This window comes from Typopeltis vanoorti, chromosome 11, assembly GCF_054136105.1.
Source record: "Typopeltis vanoorti isolate ZY-2024b chromosome 11, IOZ_Tvanoo_1.0, whole genome shotgun sequence".
NCBI classification, from domain to species: domain Eukaryota; kingdom Metazoa; phylum Arthropoda; class Arachnida; order Uropygi; family Thelyphonidae; genus Typopeltis; species Typopeltis vanoorti.
In genome coordinates, this window is record NC_143559.1 from 140,332,320 (window position 1) to 140,348,505 (window position 16,186).

At 35.4% G+C, this 16,186-nt stretch overlaps 1 protein-coding gene across 1 annotated transcript in view; it reads right to left on the reverse strand.

Moving 5' to 3' along the window:
* Positions 1-16,186, reverse strand: part of LOC150102121 (alpha-2-macroglobulin-like) — a 72,890-nt gene that overhangs the window by 47,475 nt on the left and 9,229 nt on the right. The window contains exons 2-7 of the mRNA XM_090399978.1: positions 9,759-9,956; positions 7,188-7,243; positions 6,924-6,996; positions 6,669-6,782; positions 4,963-5,047; positions 4,464-4,566 (exon numbers count right to left, since the gene is read on the reverse strand). Coding sequence (XP_090256104.1) covers positions 4,464-4,566; positions 4,963-5,047; positions 6,669-6,782; positions 6,924-6,996; positions 7,188-7,243; positions 9,759-9,956 — 629 coding nt within the window. The remainder of the gene's footprint in view (positions 1-4,463; positions 4,567-4,962; positions 5,048-6,668; positions 6,783-6,923; positions 6,997-7,187; positions 7,244-9,758; positions 9,957-16,186) is intronic.

The following is a 16,186-nucleotide window of genomic DNA, read 5'->3' on the forward strand; positions in this document are numbered from 1 at the left end:
AGAGAATCCAAAGGGCAAGTGAGAGGTGCCGAGAATGAAGCACAACTATGGAGCAGAACGTACACGAGTATACTCAACATCCAGAAATGACAGAAGAAATAGAAAAAAAGATAAAGATGAAGAATTAAAAGGACACAGATTATAAAAATATTAAAAAACATTTTGAAAACAAACAATTAAGGAATAAAAAGGAAAAGAAACCAATAATCTCTACAACGCCAACGACATGACATGTGGTGGTCTGTAATGTGCCGTTAGGAATCATTTTCGGCTGCCGATTATTTACGTTCACATATCTGGCTTCATGCTCAACATCTTACTCTTATCTTCCGTTTTCAGCATAGCCAAGATCTGCTCGGAATATTTTGTCATTCGTTCCTTATAAAATGTCAGGAATGTCATTAATTATCGTTTTAATATAACAAAATAAAGATACACGATTCAGATACTGGCCTTGGTTTCAAAAACAGAGTAGCTCCATCACACGACAACCGTTGATGTTTTTCGATATTAATTCCATGTGTAACGAATTGAACACGAAACTAAACACGAAATTTTCATACAGTGGATTATACGTTTTTGCTGTTAGAATTACATTAAAAAGTATTATCCTCACTTGGATTAAAGTGGAAAGCAGTTGTGGTTTCCGGTGAAAGGAAAACGGTTTTTTTTCTTTTTTTTTTGTTCACACCATCGAAATAACCAGGAAGAAAAGGTACAAGATTAGGTAGCCTACAAACATCATGTTAAAATAAAAAATGAAAACTTTTCATTTAGATTTACGACAAATTTGCTAACACTGCTTTGCGGGGTTAGCAAAGCTTTTTGGTTTGATTTCTGCTTTGGTCTGTTCATCTTTGTTGGAATTGATGCTCTTCAGATGTCTTCAGTTTGGGAAATAAACTTTGGCGGCATAAAATAAACCTTCTTAAAGGCCTTTATTCTCAGCTTCCAAGGAGTCCTTTTCCCAACCTTCATAAAATGACAACGTCCATCAACTTAAATCCCGTATGACCTTTTCAGAAGTTTCTAAGTCTCAATCATATTACCCCCCCTCATCTGTTTGCTTCCGACTGCAGTCCACGAATTCTCAATCTCTCCTCATACTCGGTTTTCGACAATCCTGATATCATTTTAATGCTCTCCTTTGCACGCTCTCCACTGAATCATCATCATCACCAACAATACGGAAACTTGGAGACCTGACCTGCGCGCAAAATCCAAGTGAGGTTTTATCACGGCCTTGTAAAGAGCAAAATGACATCCTTATTATTTACATATCAAAGTTCATTTCAGCGCTGCAATTATTATTATGAAAATTTGACCTGTTGAGAGAAAATTAGTTAAACAAATATATTTACATAAGGATCGAAGGATTTTACTTGAATAGAACTTACCATTCCACTATACGGAAGACCATTTCTGTAGATGTTATTTTTCAGAGTCAGGGAAGAGGCTGAAACTTTCACGGGAGATCTGTGTCGATGAAGGAGGAAGCTTCCAGAGGCACTCAATTCTGTTTCAGTGAAAAAGAGGGTTTCTTATGTACACGGACGCACAAACAAACAATCATGATGATGTAAATGTTTCTCATTAAATTAAAGTTAAACTGATTTCTTCAGAAGAGGAACAGTTCACTTTACTTATTTATTTGTTGTCACAACGCTGTCAGAGTTGAAACTGAGCATGAACAAGAAAAGTCATCTGAAAATATATTTCTGATCATTTGCCTGATGTTTCGTTTCGGTCTTTGAATTTAGGAAGCAATTTATAAATGATATGGTAGAAGTTCCTAAGTAGCTTGAAAATTTTCTTGAGATGAAATTGCATCATGGATCGAACCCTGAGCGAATCTAAAGTGCTGGTGAAAGGCAGGCTCACAGGTTCACTTTCAGGAGCTGAAATATAGTCACCAAAAGGGAGAAGCTATTGTAAGATAATGAATGCAAATTGTGGTTAACAGGTTGTGGTGCAGATCGTGGTTAATTGCAAATGGTGGTTAACCGAAAAAAAAAGTAAAAATCACGAAAGACCAGTGGATGACGGAGGAAAAACAAGTGGAATAAAAGAGCCCATTGGCTCGTCATAGGTCTAACTTGTCGAACATTATTCATATTTAGGTATATTAATAATATTGGAGATTATTTTATGATAACTTTTATACATTTTTTAAAATTTAATTTAACTTTTCCGATTTATTAAATTTTTATATATTTTCCGTTAAAAGAAATAAAAAATATATTTTATTTATTTTTGTATAGTTTGGAAACTGTGCTCTAGAGACAAATATGAAATATTTAATCACTTCATACCTCCACTAAGAAGGATGGATGTGTCAATGACACTCATCTCTCTCCTAAAAAGATTCGCCATCATCCATGGCCATGTAGGAATTGGAACTCATGGCGTGTTGGTTAGTCGGCAATCAGACCGACATACTAATTTCGGCGATGTATTTTCTTCTACTTCTTCCTAACATGGAATTTAGGCCAAGTGCTACCGGTCTCATGCCATCTCTTTTTTGGTCTTCCGATTCTTGTTTTCCAGTTATTTTTTATCTGTATAATATATTTGGTAGTCTGCTGTTGTTCATTCGATTTAAATGTTCTACCCATTTGTGTTTATACAGTCTTATGTAGTAATTAATTGGTTTTGTTTTCAGGGATTGTAAGATTTCTTCATTTGTTTTGTGGTTTCACTTGGTATATCCAGCTGTTTTTCTGAGAAACTTCATTTCTGCTGTTTGAATTCGTTTTTCGTCTTTCCTTTTTATGGTAAAGTCAATTCTACTATACTTCCATATAGTAGAGTTGGTTTTGAAAATATATTGTATAGTCTGATTCTAGTGTGTTTTTGTAACAGGATGGCTTAAATATATTATTTATTATGCCATTTACTTTGACAAAGTTTGCTATTTTAGTGTCAACGTCTTTTTATTCTTCATATGACAGATCACATCCCAAGTATCTGGAAGTGTTTACTTGTTCTAGTACTCTATTATCTATCACTATTTTACTTGTATTATAGCGATGTATTATAGTGATGGAAATTGACTACGAAAAATTGTATATTCGTTGGACCTGTGGAGTCATAGGAGACACATATGTTCGTAGTTCGGAGGTAGAGTGCAAGGTTGGACAAAGAGTAAGCATATCTAGTATGTTGAAAGACGCAGTAACATGTATGCATAAGAAGATTATTATTCCGCTTTGTAAGGTTTATCTAAGATCATATCTAGACTGATAGGGTTTCTTACAAAAGAAAGAGTGATTATGCAGAAAATGGTAATCACAATTACCAGATATATCTGAAATACTCCTAGAAGAATAGATTAAATGGTTTGGGATTAAGTAATTTGGTTGATAGGAAGGAGATAAGTGGGGATATCTTAGAAGCATATTAGTGATAAGATGAGATTTTAGAACAGATGCTAAGAACATTATGCACTATACGTCAGTGTGCGAAAGATTGAATATACATCCATAGGTGACGTGTAATGGATATTCCTTTAGGAAGTGAAAAATGAGTGAAATGAATTGTCAGGAGGCGGTAATGGGTGCATTGTCAATGAATGACTTTAAGTAGAGGTGTGTAGTCAATTTGAGCTATAGTTGGTGTAGGCTTCACATGAGTCTTGCGATTTCATAAAGATACCCACTCACAGCAACCATCATAATTATTATAGCAATAAACATCTGAGTTAAGATTATAGCAATAAACATCAAATTATAGAAAGTATTTGAAAAGTATCTGGATAAAGTGAAATCAACTGGATTCTATGCTATGCTGAATAAATGAAAGATTTTAAAGAAGTGTTATCCACTTCGAAACATACAATAAGAACTGTTTTCATTGCAGGACATTTTAAAAGAGCCTGGTCATGTAGAATTCATTATCTTCACTTGTTTATAAACAAATCCGAATCGTTTATGGGCGAATCTCACGTAGAGACAACATGACTTTTTAAAGGATGAAGCGAAAACATTGACTGACTACGTTATAATCAGTGTTTTGTTATCTTGCAGCGAGTCATCCGTATAAGGAACTAAGGTTCATTTTCTTTTGCTGCTTGCAAGCCCTTCTGTTGAAACAGTTTTATTTTTTGAATGCTGCCATTGTTTTTGTAGTAATGGAAATTGAAGAGTAGGAAGCAGAATGTATCATAAATAAGGAGGAGAGAAAGAAGAAAGCATTTCGTAGTAAATATCATAACGTTATTCCGAGAAAAGTTTAACTCACTCACCGGTGTTCCCTTCCGACACCTGCGCTTGCAGACGGATTGGAACGTGCCGCCTACTCGATCCTTGGCGATCAGTTTTGAAGAGATCCAAAGTGTAATTGTGACATCCTTTGATCTAGTCAACAAAAATGAAATCATTTTACGTCGCTTTTTTTAAATTAATTTTCCTATTGTTCGCTTCTCCAAAACTGTTCAGAAAATTGCTCGTTAAATGAAAACTCACCTCAGCTTCAAACGATTCAAATTGGTCGTTGGGCGATGCTTGGTTCTTCTCGTAGGATGCGTTCACTTTCAGACTTCCTTCGACATCTTCTCCGTAAGTGTACCTGCAACGGGAAAAGAAGTCCTTTTCGAAAACACTTCAAATTCATTGCAAGTGAAATCTCCTCTCACCAACACAACAGCCGCTTTTAATACGCAATGGGAAAATATCCCAAAGTAACTCAACGAATGCTTCATTTAAATATTTCCCCCTCTTTTACTTCCACGATACCCGATATATAACCATTGAAATGCAAAAGAGAATATAATAAAATGAAATAAAAAATATTTTATTCCTGAGATCTGAACGATGTTTTTCTTTAATCGGTTCATTGCTATTCAGTTTAGCTTAATACGGTTAATTTAGAATTTGCTTTTTATCTTCTAACTTAAGTTATTTTTTGCTGTTTTGAGTGGAAATGAATGAGTCTTATTTGAAAGGGTTTCAAAAACGCACTCACCTTGCACAGATGGTGAACTGGGTGGTGTTATCTGCTTCCAGAGTGTAGCCAACTGGACTGATAGTGACTTCGAACTTTGGCAACTCTGAAAGACGAAGATGGACGATTTTTAATATGGGAACTTTTTACTCGTCAGTTTTACATGAAATCGTTTCATTAACTTTTCATATTCACATAGATACGAATTGCTGAGAAATAACGGCGTTACGGTTAGTACAAAAATTAATAAAAAAAATAATTACAAAAATACAGATTCACTGAAATGAGACTGTTGTTAAAGCAATTAACGTTCCACTCATGAACGGCACGTGCTTTCCGCCGTAGTATTTACGGCAAGGTGGATGATGTACCAACCATAAGGCCATCTTCGTAGTAGGGCGTGGAAGTAAAGAGGGTGAGAGTGACACCAAGCGGAATAAATCTAAAGGCAGTAACAAGCTTGGACAAGTCGCATCTCCTGATGCATTACCCCTTATGATTTTACATTCTGATAGATCGGCAAATTTCAGTCATATTGTCTTACTAAAATCGAAAATTCTTCGCTAGTCAGTCTTCATTATACGAGAACGAAGATCAGTTGGAAAGAACGGAGTGCCAATTCCGAAAACCTTTCTCCGAATAAATGTGTTGACCTTGTTAGACCCTTTATGCAGTACAATAAATTATAGTTTAAATAATTAAAAAATATTTTTTTTTCAATCATGTCTCTACTTCAAAATATTCCGTTTCATAACTTAGTGAACTAGAAAATTGAACCCGGCGTGTTCAATTTTTAACGATCTATTGTTAGTATTCTAGCTTGTATTTTTTATAACTGTTCTTGTAATACCACTGAGGATGGTCTGCTATTTCCAGACCGAAATATTTGGTTAAATAAATATCTTTCTTGTGGTTACGTGCATTTATCAGTCATAATTAAACTTCATTATGAAAAGATTTCCTAAATAGGACAATTATGAATGTACAGAAGGAAAAATATAAAGAAAAAAGAAGAGATGACTTCAACTACTCACAAAATAACATACTCTGATCCTTAGAGATGTCACACAAGTTTCTATTAATTTTTTATTCATTTTTGTTACAGTATCAAAGTTATACTAAAGCTATATGAATAAGAGTGTATGTATATATATATATAATTTAAGTTGGCTTTAAATCCCACAAAATACTACAATATCAATCCGCCCAGAAGAGCCAACAGTTTTAGAAGACGGTTTTAATTTGGATGGTTAAACTTTTCTTCTTTGAAGAAATGGAGAAAAGTATTTAAAGCAGATTCTGTGAATGCAGAACCAACAAACGGTTCGTTCAATGAGTACCCCTGGCTTTATGAATTATTTCGTTGACATCTTGTCGTTTCTCCAGGAAAACAAACCAATGTGAGGAGGACTGCGGGCAGTTCACAGGAATCGACGCCAAATTCTTAATAATGAGACTTTCTTCGGTTTGTTTCTATTTGCACACACGAAGATGTGTGAATTCCCAGAAATTCGTTCAGATTTTGCACAATTAATTGGTATTTCGTAGAAATTTGTCCCAAATACCTCTTTAAACCTAAGAACCACCATTACACCCGTTTCGTTAGCCATTCTTGTACTCAATGAACAGCAACAGTTTTACATGTTTAATCTTTGTCTATGGAGATTTGCAGAAAGCACATATTTAAAAGAAATCTTAATTAATTCTTTATGATACAACATACTCACCAAATTCTTCCACACTGAAGGTTTGCTCTTCGACGTGATTTTTTATTTCCAGGAATATTTTCCACTTCCCAAGAACGGGTTCTTCTGAGAGGGGCATTTCCACCTGGATGATGCCTGCAAAAATATTATTATTATTATTATTATTTTTTGAAGAAAAGGAGAGAATTGGGTAAATATTTAATTCCGGTTTCTTTATTTTCCTTCCATAAGTAGGCTAAGGCATTGCTAACATAACCAAATACAATCTGCACTTACTTGAAGAAAAAGATAGATTTTTCCATTGGGCTATTCTTGTTCCAGAGGGATCTTCCACCCACAAGTTGCCCGCCTACAGAAATACAACAAAATATTCGCACCGAGTACAAAGGCGAAGAAATAAAATGAAAGATTTATGAGATTTACATAATCCAGTTAAATATCTCTACACAGGCAACAGTGAGCATTTTCAGAAAACAGAAAAGGAATTAAGCATAAGTTTTCAGCGAGAGAGACAGAGAGTGAGAGAGAATTTGTACTCACGACGTCTGCAGGAACGGGTTTGAGAGTTGGCAGTATTGGAAGAAGTCTCATTTTCACTAAGGAAGAGCAAAAATGTAAAAAGAAAAAACAGAAAATACTTTCATTAATCTTGAAAATAATTTTATTACTAATTTTAGATTATTCAAATTGTGTTAATTATTTCTTTATTAATTTTCCTGAGTAGGATAATATTTTCAAGTATCGTATAAACTGTAGTAACATAAAAGGGTGATGTTACAGTTTTTTACACTTTTTATTTTCAGCTACATTTATGTGAGTATGTTGAATAGTGCTTTGAGTTAACGGTGTGCATTTTGATACCTCTCATCCTGTCCTGTTCCCTCAGCCATTTGGCTGGTGGGCTCATCTACATACTACCATACTAGGGAAGTGACTTTGAGCAAGGTGGTTTACCGTTGCCTTGCTTGCCCTATGACTATAGCTGTGTGTTCAATGGACCGGTTTGCGGGTTCTGAGATTTAAAAACCCTCCACCACCGTACGAGACCGGTTAAGTCACCTTTAGTCGAAAAAGACAAGACAAAGGTTCTTAACGTCATAGATAGGAATCGAACCAGGTCTTTCCCAACAAAGGGGTTCGTCTCGATAACTCTCATATTATTATCGATTCAAATGTTTTGATAGAAGAGGTTTACTTTGTGACAACGAGAGTTCAATCTACGTGTGCCTACTCTTTCTCGCTGCATTCTCTCTTGGGTTTGAATACTTTCTGAGGGGTGCTGCATATCAACTCCATTTTGTAGAATTCATACGAGAAACGGACACAAACATTAAATCCGTAATGAAGTATGGGTTTACACAGGAATTTGAGCATTAGATGAAAGAATTAGAGGAAAGATTAAATTTGCATTTATCAATATGGTTAAGGTGACGTTCATTCTACGTCTTCATCTATACAGAGTCCTATTTACTGGGCAACTGTCTTGTTTTCTAGCGTAAGATGGTATACGAACTGCACTTTATTGCACGAGTGTGTGTGTGTGTGTGCAATGTTATATGGGTGTATAGTAGGTCCAATATTATTCTTGATTTTCGGCCTATTTTCCATTTACGCGAAGACGACCGGCACCGTACCACGGAGCGGTTCGAAATCAAAATCCGACGGAATAGTGTGTTTAATAAGGATTAACAACACACCAAGAATCTTTGCTCAGTACATTAAGACATATCTTTCTTTTTACTTTTACTTTAAGAAAAATGGTTTCTTCTTCTTTGAAGTCGTTTCAGCAATAAGTAAAAATCATACTCTTTTCTGTACTTCTTAAATCTGTTCAATGTCAGTAAGTGCACTTCGGCGTGATTAAATATCCAGTCGTATTATATTGGCGGGATTATGCTAAAATAAATTGATCAGAATAGGAATCCTAGAGTTTTAGAGGACAGTAAGTTGAAGTTCAAGGGCGATATAGCAAAATTGCAAACACAAGTTAAGAGAAATTAAATTTATGAGAACAAATTTAATGCTGAAACGAACTTAGGCATGTAAGATAAAGGATGTAATTTTGCCTCTTTACAAGGCCTTCATAAGACATCACTTGGACCATTGTGCGCAGGTCTGGTCTCGTGGTTTCCATTGTGATTCTGATATATTGGAGACAGTGCAAAGGAGAATGTTAGAGAAATGATATCCGGATTGTGGTATACTGATTATGAAGACAGATTGAGAATTTTAGACTGCAGACACTAGAAAACAGAAGAAAGAGGGTGATATGATTGGGACATAAAAAATCTGAATGGGTCATACAAGATATCAATTGATGGAATTTTTCAATTTATGGATGGTGGTGAAAGGACAAGAAGGCATCCTTGGGGGCTGAGAATGATGACCGCTAAGCTAAGAAGAGATGAGGGCTAAATTTTTCTCTCAGCGGGTGGAGCATGATTGGAATGGTTTGGGTTTGGATATTGTGAGTACAAGCAGTGTGAATGAATTCAAGAATAAGTATGATACCTGATGTGTGTAGTATGTAGCGTCCCACGATGAGTCTCTGATTCCCTGGAGGTCTCAATAATAATAATAATTATTATTATTATTATCATTATTATTATTATTATGAAATGTATAATAATATATTAATATATAATTATTGTATTTGTAAATATATTATTAATTTTAATAATATAATTGCACATATAATAAATTTAATAATAATTTCTTATTACGTTTATTCAAAGAGAGAGATAACAAATAACAATATCCCATTCATTGAATAATGTGGTTCATGACGACACTAGCTTATTTCTGGCCTGTTGTACTCGTCGGTTAATATGTGGAGTTATCTTTGATCTTTTCCTTGGTTTTCATTCTCCATATGCCCGGGTGTCATATATTTTTTCTACCTCGTTGTTGGCCCTTAATCACTCATTCGGATAAGATATCCATTTCACGGTGTTGCCGAATATTGTAACGCTGGCACACTATCATATTAATTTAAAGGAATGAATTTTGGTGTGGTTTTTAGTTGAATTATCCCTTCATTCAGATACATTTGGTCATTTAAAACATTTGAAAAGTAAATATTTTCTCTTAAATATTGTAAATGGGAAGTACCTCTTTGTCCAGGCTTGTACATTGGCTTGTCTGTTTGAATAAAAGAAATGATCTCATCAGAAGAATTTTCCATAAACTCCACTTGACCCTTGCCACTAATGTTATACTTGTCTTCGGTGACGAAAGTCCCTTCGATTTCTATCCAACCATGCCGCTGACTGACATTTGGAACGGGAAACTCAATGATGTTGTTGGGACCTGAGAAAGGACGGCAGGGTACCAAGAAGAGAAAAAAATATATCTTAGTTTCTTGTTCCTAAATACCTGAATATTTACACTAAATTTTATATATTAATTTAACGGTTTTATAGCTGAATAGAATTCGAAGAGCTGTATAGAATAGAAGAGCTGTAAAGAAATTCATAATAACGCAATTTCATGGTTTTATTCGGGACTAAAGTCACATCTACAATAATGAGTTCCTCTTAATTAAGCAATTGTGTTTATTAGATACAAGGGTGATAATTAGTTTGTTTCTGCGTAATATCAAATTACAGAAATATGATTCTTTGTAATAAAAATAACTCTAACACTTCACTTCTAATCCCTTCCCCCCCCCCCCCCCCCAAGATGGCAACAAGCGTATAACCTTAATCATATTTATTGAAAACTAAAAGCCAATCTCCACCCTTAGCAAGTTAGCAACTGCTGGTCCCTGAATGGTTTTCAATTGACATCCAGAGAACATAGCAAGAAAGACATCTGGTAGTCCTTAACTCGAACATTTTATTTTATTGTCTGACATTGGGTGAGTTCAACATAAACAGTGTCATTCTGATAATTATGTTCGACGTTCAGTTGGCAACAACAGCTGTAAATAATTTATGCGATTTTTTTGTAAAATTAAAGAATATCGTGAATTAAATTTGGTTTTGAACATAACTTGTTCCGTGAAACACGAAAATACTGCATATTTTATTCGAGTGCAGTATTTTCTTGCTGCATGAAGAAGAGGTTAAAAAAGTAAAAACTGTATATTTGAAAAGAAATACTTTTTGCTGCTAGTTTTCGTGTTAGGCGAAAATTTTGAAGTAGCTATTTATTGCTATTATTCTACACTAGAAATAAATAGGTACACACTTCCTAAGATTTAATTTTCGATCATGGTATCTTTAAACCTTCTCTTCAGAATGTCAGTGCTTTACTGTTTGGAAGATACGTCAATATTAAACCGGAAATGGTTCGACGGAAACAAAATATCAACTAAACGAGCTCTGATGAATAAGCACATTTACCATTCATGCTATTAGTGTTTTTGTATAATGAGACCAGTAACATATCCATGATTACAGAATCACAGGTGTACTGCCGAAAAAAATAATTTATTATATTTCGTCGTAAGATATCAGTATGAGATATCATCGACCAAGAAAAAAAAAGGAATTAGCAATAACACACACTACAGCGCATGCATAACATTGGAAAAGAAAACAAAATAATCTCTGTTTAAAATTAAATTCGAGATGACTAATGTTTGTAATGAATGGTAAGGCATCTTTTGTTTTTTACCTTTCCTAAATTCAAATAATCTACTTTTATTTACGGGCTAATAGCTTTTAACTAACGACCGAGACTGTATACATAGAGGGAACTGGTCTAGGTTCCCACTTATATCTTCCAATACGTACGACATCATCAGTGCGAGACCTAATAAGACCAAATATCTGTGTGTTAAATTAATTTGCAGTGTCGTACATGCGCTTTCTTTATAATTATTTCAAAATTAATACGCGATTGAAAATTAATACGCGAAATGAGGAGTCTACGTGGTTCCATTTCGGTTACAAAACTTTAGAAAAATTGGTTACAAAAATTTGGTTACAGCGGTTTTATTTTTATTGAAAAAATAGCAGAAAAGAAAATTACAGTGACGAATTATTCATGTGTGGCCTGATAGAATTTAATGAAATATTTTGGTTACAATCTAAATTAAAATTTGCCGAATTTTTATTCACTGGATCTTTTGTTTTGAAAAATTAGACAAAATGAAATCTTTAAGCGTAGATGCATAACAAAAAGAAAAGAGGTTACACACGACGAATCACCGTCTACCTCGTGAAGAAGCACGCGCCATAAAATGTTCCAAAAACACGACAAAATAATTAATAAAAAAATCTTAACTTTTCTGCAGGTTGAGTAACGTGACTGAATCTTTTAAGACAATTTATATTTCGCAAGAAAATCATCATTTCGATAAATTATGGAAGGAATTTCTCGAAAATTATTAGCGAACGGTCCTTCTTTCGATCAATTCATTTTGCGTTAAATTGTTGTTCGGCGAATTGTTGACTCGACGAATTCCTTTTTCTGTGAAATGTCGTCCGATTGTTCAGTAAACTGATTTCTAATTGATTTACTATGCTTTGTGCTATACCTGTTTTTAGAAGCAAATGTTCATTTCCAAGAACAGGAATGGTTTCTATTTCTTTAACAACAACCGACATGCAGGTTACTCAACCCAAATGAATAAACTGGTAATAATACAGAATAAACAGGGTGGCGCAGTACTCACCTCTCACTGTGTAATTGGACTCGTATAGGGTTTTGTAATCATCGAGCAAGCGCACTGTAAGAAGTCCGGGTTCCGAAACGTCAAACAGTCTTAGCGAGAACTTCTGCATCGTGTTCTTCTCCAGGGAGTACGGAGAAGTGAACAAATAACCCCTAAGATGAACACATAAGCGAAAAGGAAGTAAGTGTATTGACAAAAATAGCATTATATTAAGAAAATAAACAGTTCCCTGAGAGTACATTCAATTTACACAGATGATAGAGCGGCTTTGTATGGAGATTCAATCCTTAAGGGTGTGGTAAATAATAAAATGTATAAATCAAGCTTTCCAGGTAGTAGAATGAAGCGGATATCAAGTGCCTTCCATTGAAGGAAGGAACGCGCATCACAATTAGTGGGGTCGGAACAAACGACTTGTCTTGGATAGGGAGACAAGGAATGTGGAAAGGAATTTGAAGAGGTCGTTGCAGGTGGTGAAGAATAATAGTGTCGTTGGGAAAGTGGTTAGTTTGTTGCTCAGTTATGACAGTAGTGAACTGAGATGGAGATAGCAATGCTACTGAATGACATGATGGCCGAATTGTATCAGACAAAGAGTGTTCAATTTGTGAATGTATTGAATGAATTCGAAGGAAAATTAGAATGGTTCAAAACACGTGGAATGCATTTGAATGGGTTTGGTGTTGCTCATTTGGATCGGTTGTTGTTACTAAGAGTACACAGGGTTCATACGAAATTAGTATCACAAAAGGTCAGAGGAAGGTTGTGGAAGAAGAGGGGTACAAAGATGAGGAAGTGATTATGGCAGGGCCGAGTGATGCAGTGCAAAACGGTGTAAAGAGGGGATGATAAAGATAAGAATTAAAATAAGATCCAAGATCAGGTAAATGTGGATGGGCAGAACAAAGAGAGACGTGCACTAGAGTAGAGAGAGTACATAATGATGCTGTTGGTGGGAAGGTCTTAAAGAGTTGAGAGTTGTTTTACGTGTATGCTAATATATCAGAAAAAAAGAAGCGGAGTTTGTAGCATTGGTTAATCATTATGCCAAAGATAATTGGCATAAGTCCAACTTGGTTGACTGAGGATGATATACTGTCAGGAAGAGAAATGGTAGGAGATAGAATTTTCCGAAAGGATAGGAAGGTGACGAGTACTGTTAATGATAGCAGAGGGACTGTGTACTTCAAAAGTGGAAGTGGAAAATATTAGTACATGGAAGATTTTGAATCTGTTTGGTGTGAAGTTGAGATCAATAGAATAATATATCTAATAGGATGTTGTTATTGGCCAGGGAATGCGGAGAGCATTGCTTACAAAATGCTTAAAGAAGTTAGTTGGGCGAGTAAAAGAAAGATGATCCTAATGGTAGATTTTAATTATAGGAATGTTGATTGGAAAGAATAAATAGTGTGTGTAGTAACAACGAGAATGAAATTGTTAAGTTTCTTTGCGATAACACTTTAAACCAGCATGTGATGGAAGCAACACGAGGTTTATCGGTGTTAGATTTGGTGATATCCTCGCAGGATGTGGTTGTGACTGAGGTAATAACGCTGCCACCTGTTGGTTATAGTGATCATTTGGTATTGATTTGCTCAAACAAGAATACGTTTCTATCAAGTAGATCTATATATGGAACTATAAGGTGGGTTATTAGGAAATTCTCCGCAGTCAACTACCATTAATACACTGGGTTGATGAATTATAAGGAACAAATGTTTAGAGTGCACGGGAATGATAAGAGTAGTATCTTATCATTCCCGTGCACTCTAAACATTTGTTCAGAGTGCACCGTGCACTCTAAACAGATGAATGAACATTGAAATCAAACAAGCAGTGTTACAAAAGTTATTATAAACGAGGTACAAGACTATTTTTAGTGAACACATTCATGAAAGACAACACCTGAAAGCCATAACAGTGACGAGTATGGTTAAAAAAGAAACAAAAAAGTAGAATATGAGAGGAATTGGCCAGTCAGCTCAAAGCTAATCCAAGGGAATTTTTCTGTTATGCGGCAAGAAAGAGGGAAAATAATTATGGCAGGTTGACACAGGTCGATAATTATAGTAGCAAAGTAACCATAGCAAATAATATAGTGGAATTAGTTAACGGACACTTCTTCATTAGTGTATATCATAGTGGTGTGAATGATGCTCTGTAATATATACAAGGGAGACAGGGATTTGGAGAATTAAGGGTGAAAGAATCAGAGGGGCATTGTGCTGCTTGGGTTACACGTTAATAAGGCTGCGGGAATGGACGATATATCGCCATGGGATTTTAAATACGAGGGTGGCCTGAAACGTTCTCGACCTAAAAATGAAAAAACGAATTTATAATTTCAATTGTTTTTCCAACATACTCTTCCTTAAGTCTAATACATTTATTCCAGCGACCCTCCAGCGCCATTAACCCATCCCTGTAGTGGTTCTGAATAAGATCTTCAAAATACCTCTCTACAGCTGCTATTACCTCTTGAATCGAAGAAACACGCTGACCAGCGAGGAAGAGTTTTAGTTTTGGGAGGAGACAGAATTCTGATGGAACCTTTGTGGGCAGGTGAATTGTCCTGATGAAAGACGATTTTTTTTTCTGCAAACCGGGTCTTCTCTCTCGAAGCTTTCATCTAGTCTGCTTAGAAGATCCGAATAATATTGCCCGGTAGTTGTTTTATCATTTTCAAGATAATTCATAAAAAAAATGCCTTTAACATCGCAAAACACCGATGCTATGACCTTACCTGCTAATGGAACCGAGTTTGTCTTCTTCGGCGCTGAATAACCGGCGTCTGTCCACTGTTTTGACCGCTGTTTGGATTCTGGTGTGTAATGGAGAATCCAAGTCTCATCCCTAGTAATAAATCGACGCACAAAATCTGTTTTATTCTTGTTAAAATGCTCCAAGTACTATTCGAAGATTTTCATGCGAGTGCGTTTTTGCAAGCGTGGTACCCATGTTGCGCGAAGCTTTTTCATTTGCAATTCTTCATTTGCAATTCAATTTTCAATGCAAAATATATCCTGCACGTTCTTTTGAAATGCCTACAGTCTCAGCAATTTCACGCACTTTGACTCGCCGGTCATTCAATACCACATCGTGCATTTGATCAATGATTTCTGGTATTGTTACATTTTTTTGGACGTCCTTTACGTGGATCATCTTCAAGGCTGGTACGGCCATGTTTAAACTAGGCAGCCCATTTCTTAATTGTCGGAAACGAAGGAGAAGAGTGCCCTTATACTTTTATGAATTTCGTTTGGCGTTAAACCTTCTTTTAAGAATTTTGTAAAAGAAGCACGATACTCAATTTTATCCATCTCAATGGATGCAGACAACGCTTTTGCTTCAGACAGCTGTATAAAACAAACTGCTTGAGAGAATGACTTGCAATTTTATATCGATGCTTATGACAGATGTTCGAATTTAGAAAAACAAATTTAACGATAGTGTTCCCATCTATGGTCCAGGCTGGAAACTTTTCAGACCACCCTCGTAATGTGTTAAAGAGTTATCCATTTTAGAAAAACAAATTTAACGATAGTGTTGCCATCTATGGTCCAGGCTGGAAACTTTTCAGACCACCCTCGTAATGTGTTAAAGAGTTATCCATGCCCTTAATCTGATTATATAATGATGGTCTTTCATCGGCGATGATTTCTAAGGAGTGGAAAGAAGCGAAAATAGAGCAGTTCCACAAGCACGGTTCTAGGAGAGAAGTTTCCAATTATAGACCGATGTCAATATCTACAGCTGTGGTCTTGATAAAAATATTTAAAAAAAAGTATTGCCAAAAGTAATTAGGAATATAATGCAGGATTGAATTGATGGACATAACATTCACTACGACGGTCAACATGGATTCGTGAAAGTCACGTCTTTCTACAGCAAACTGCTTACATTTTGTAATAAA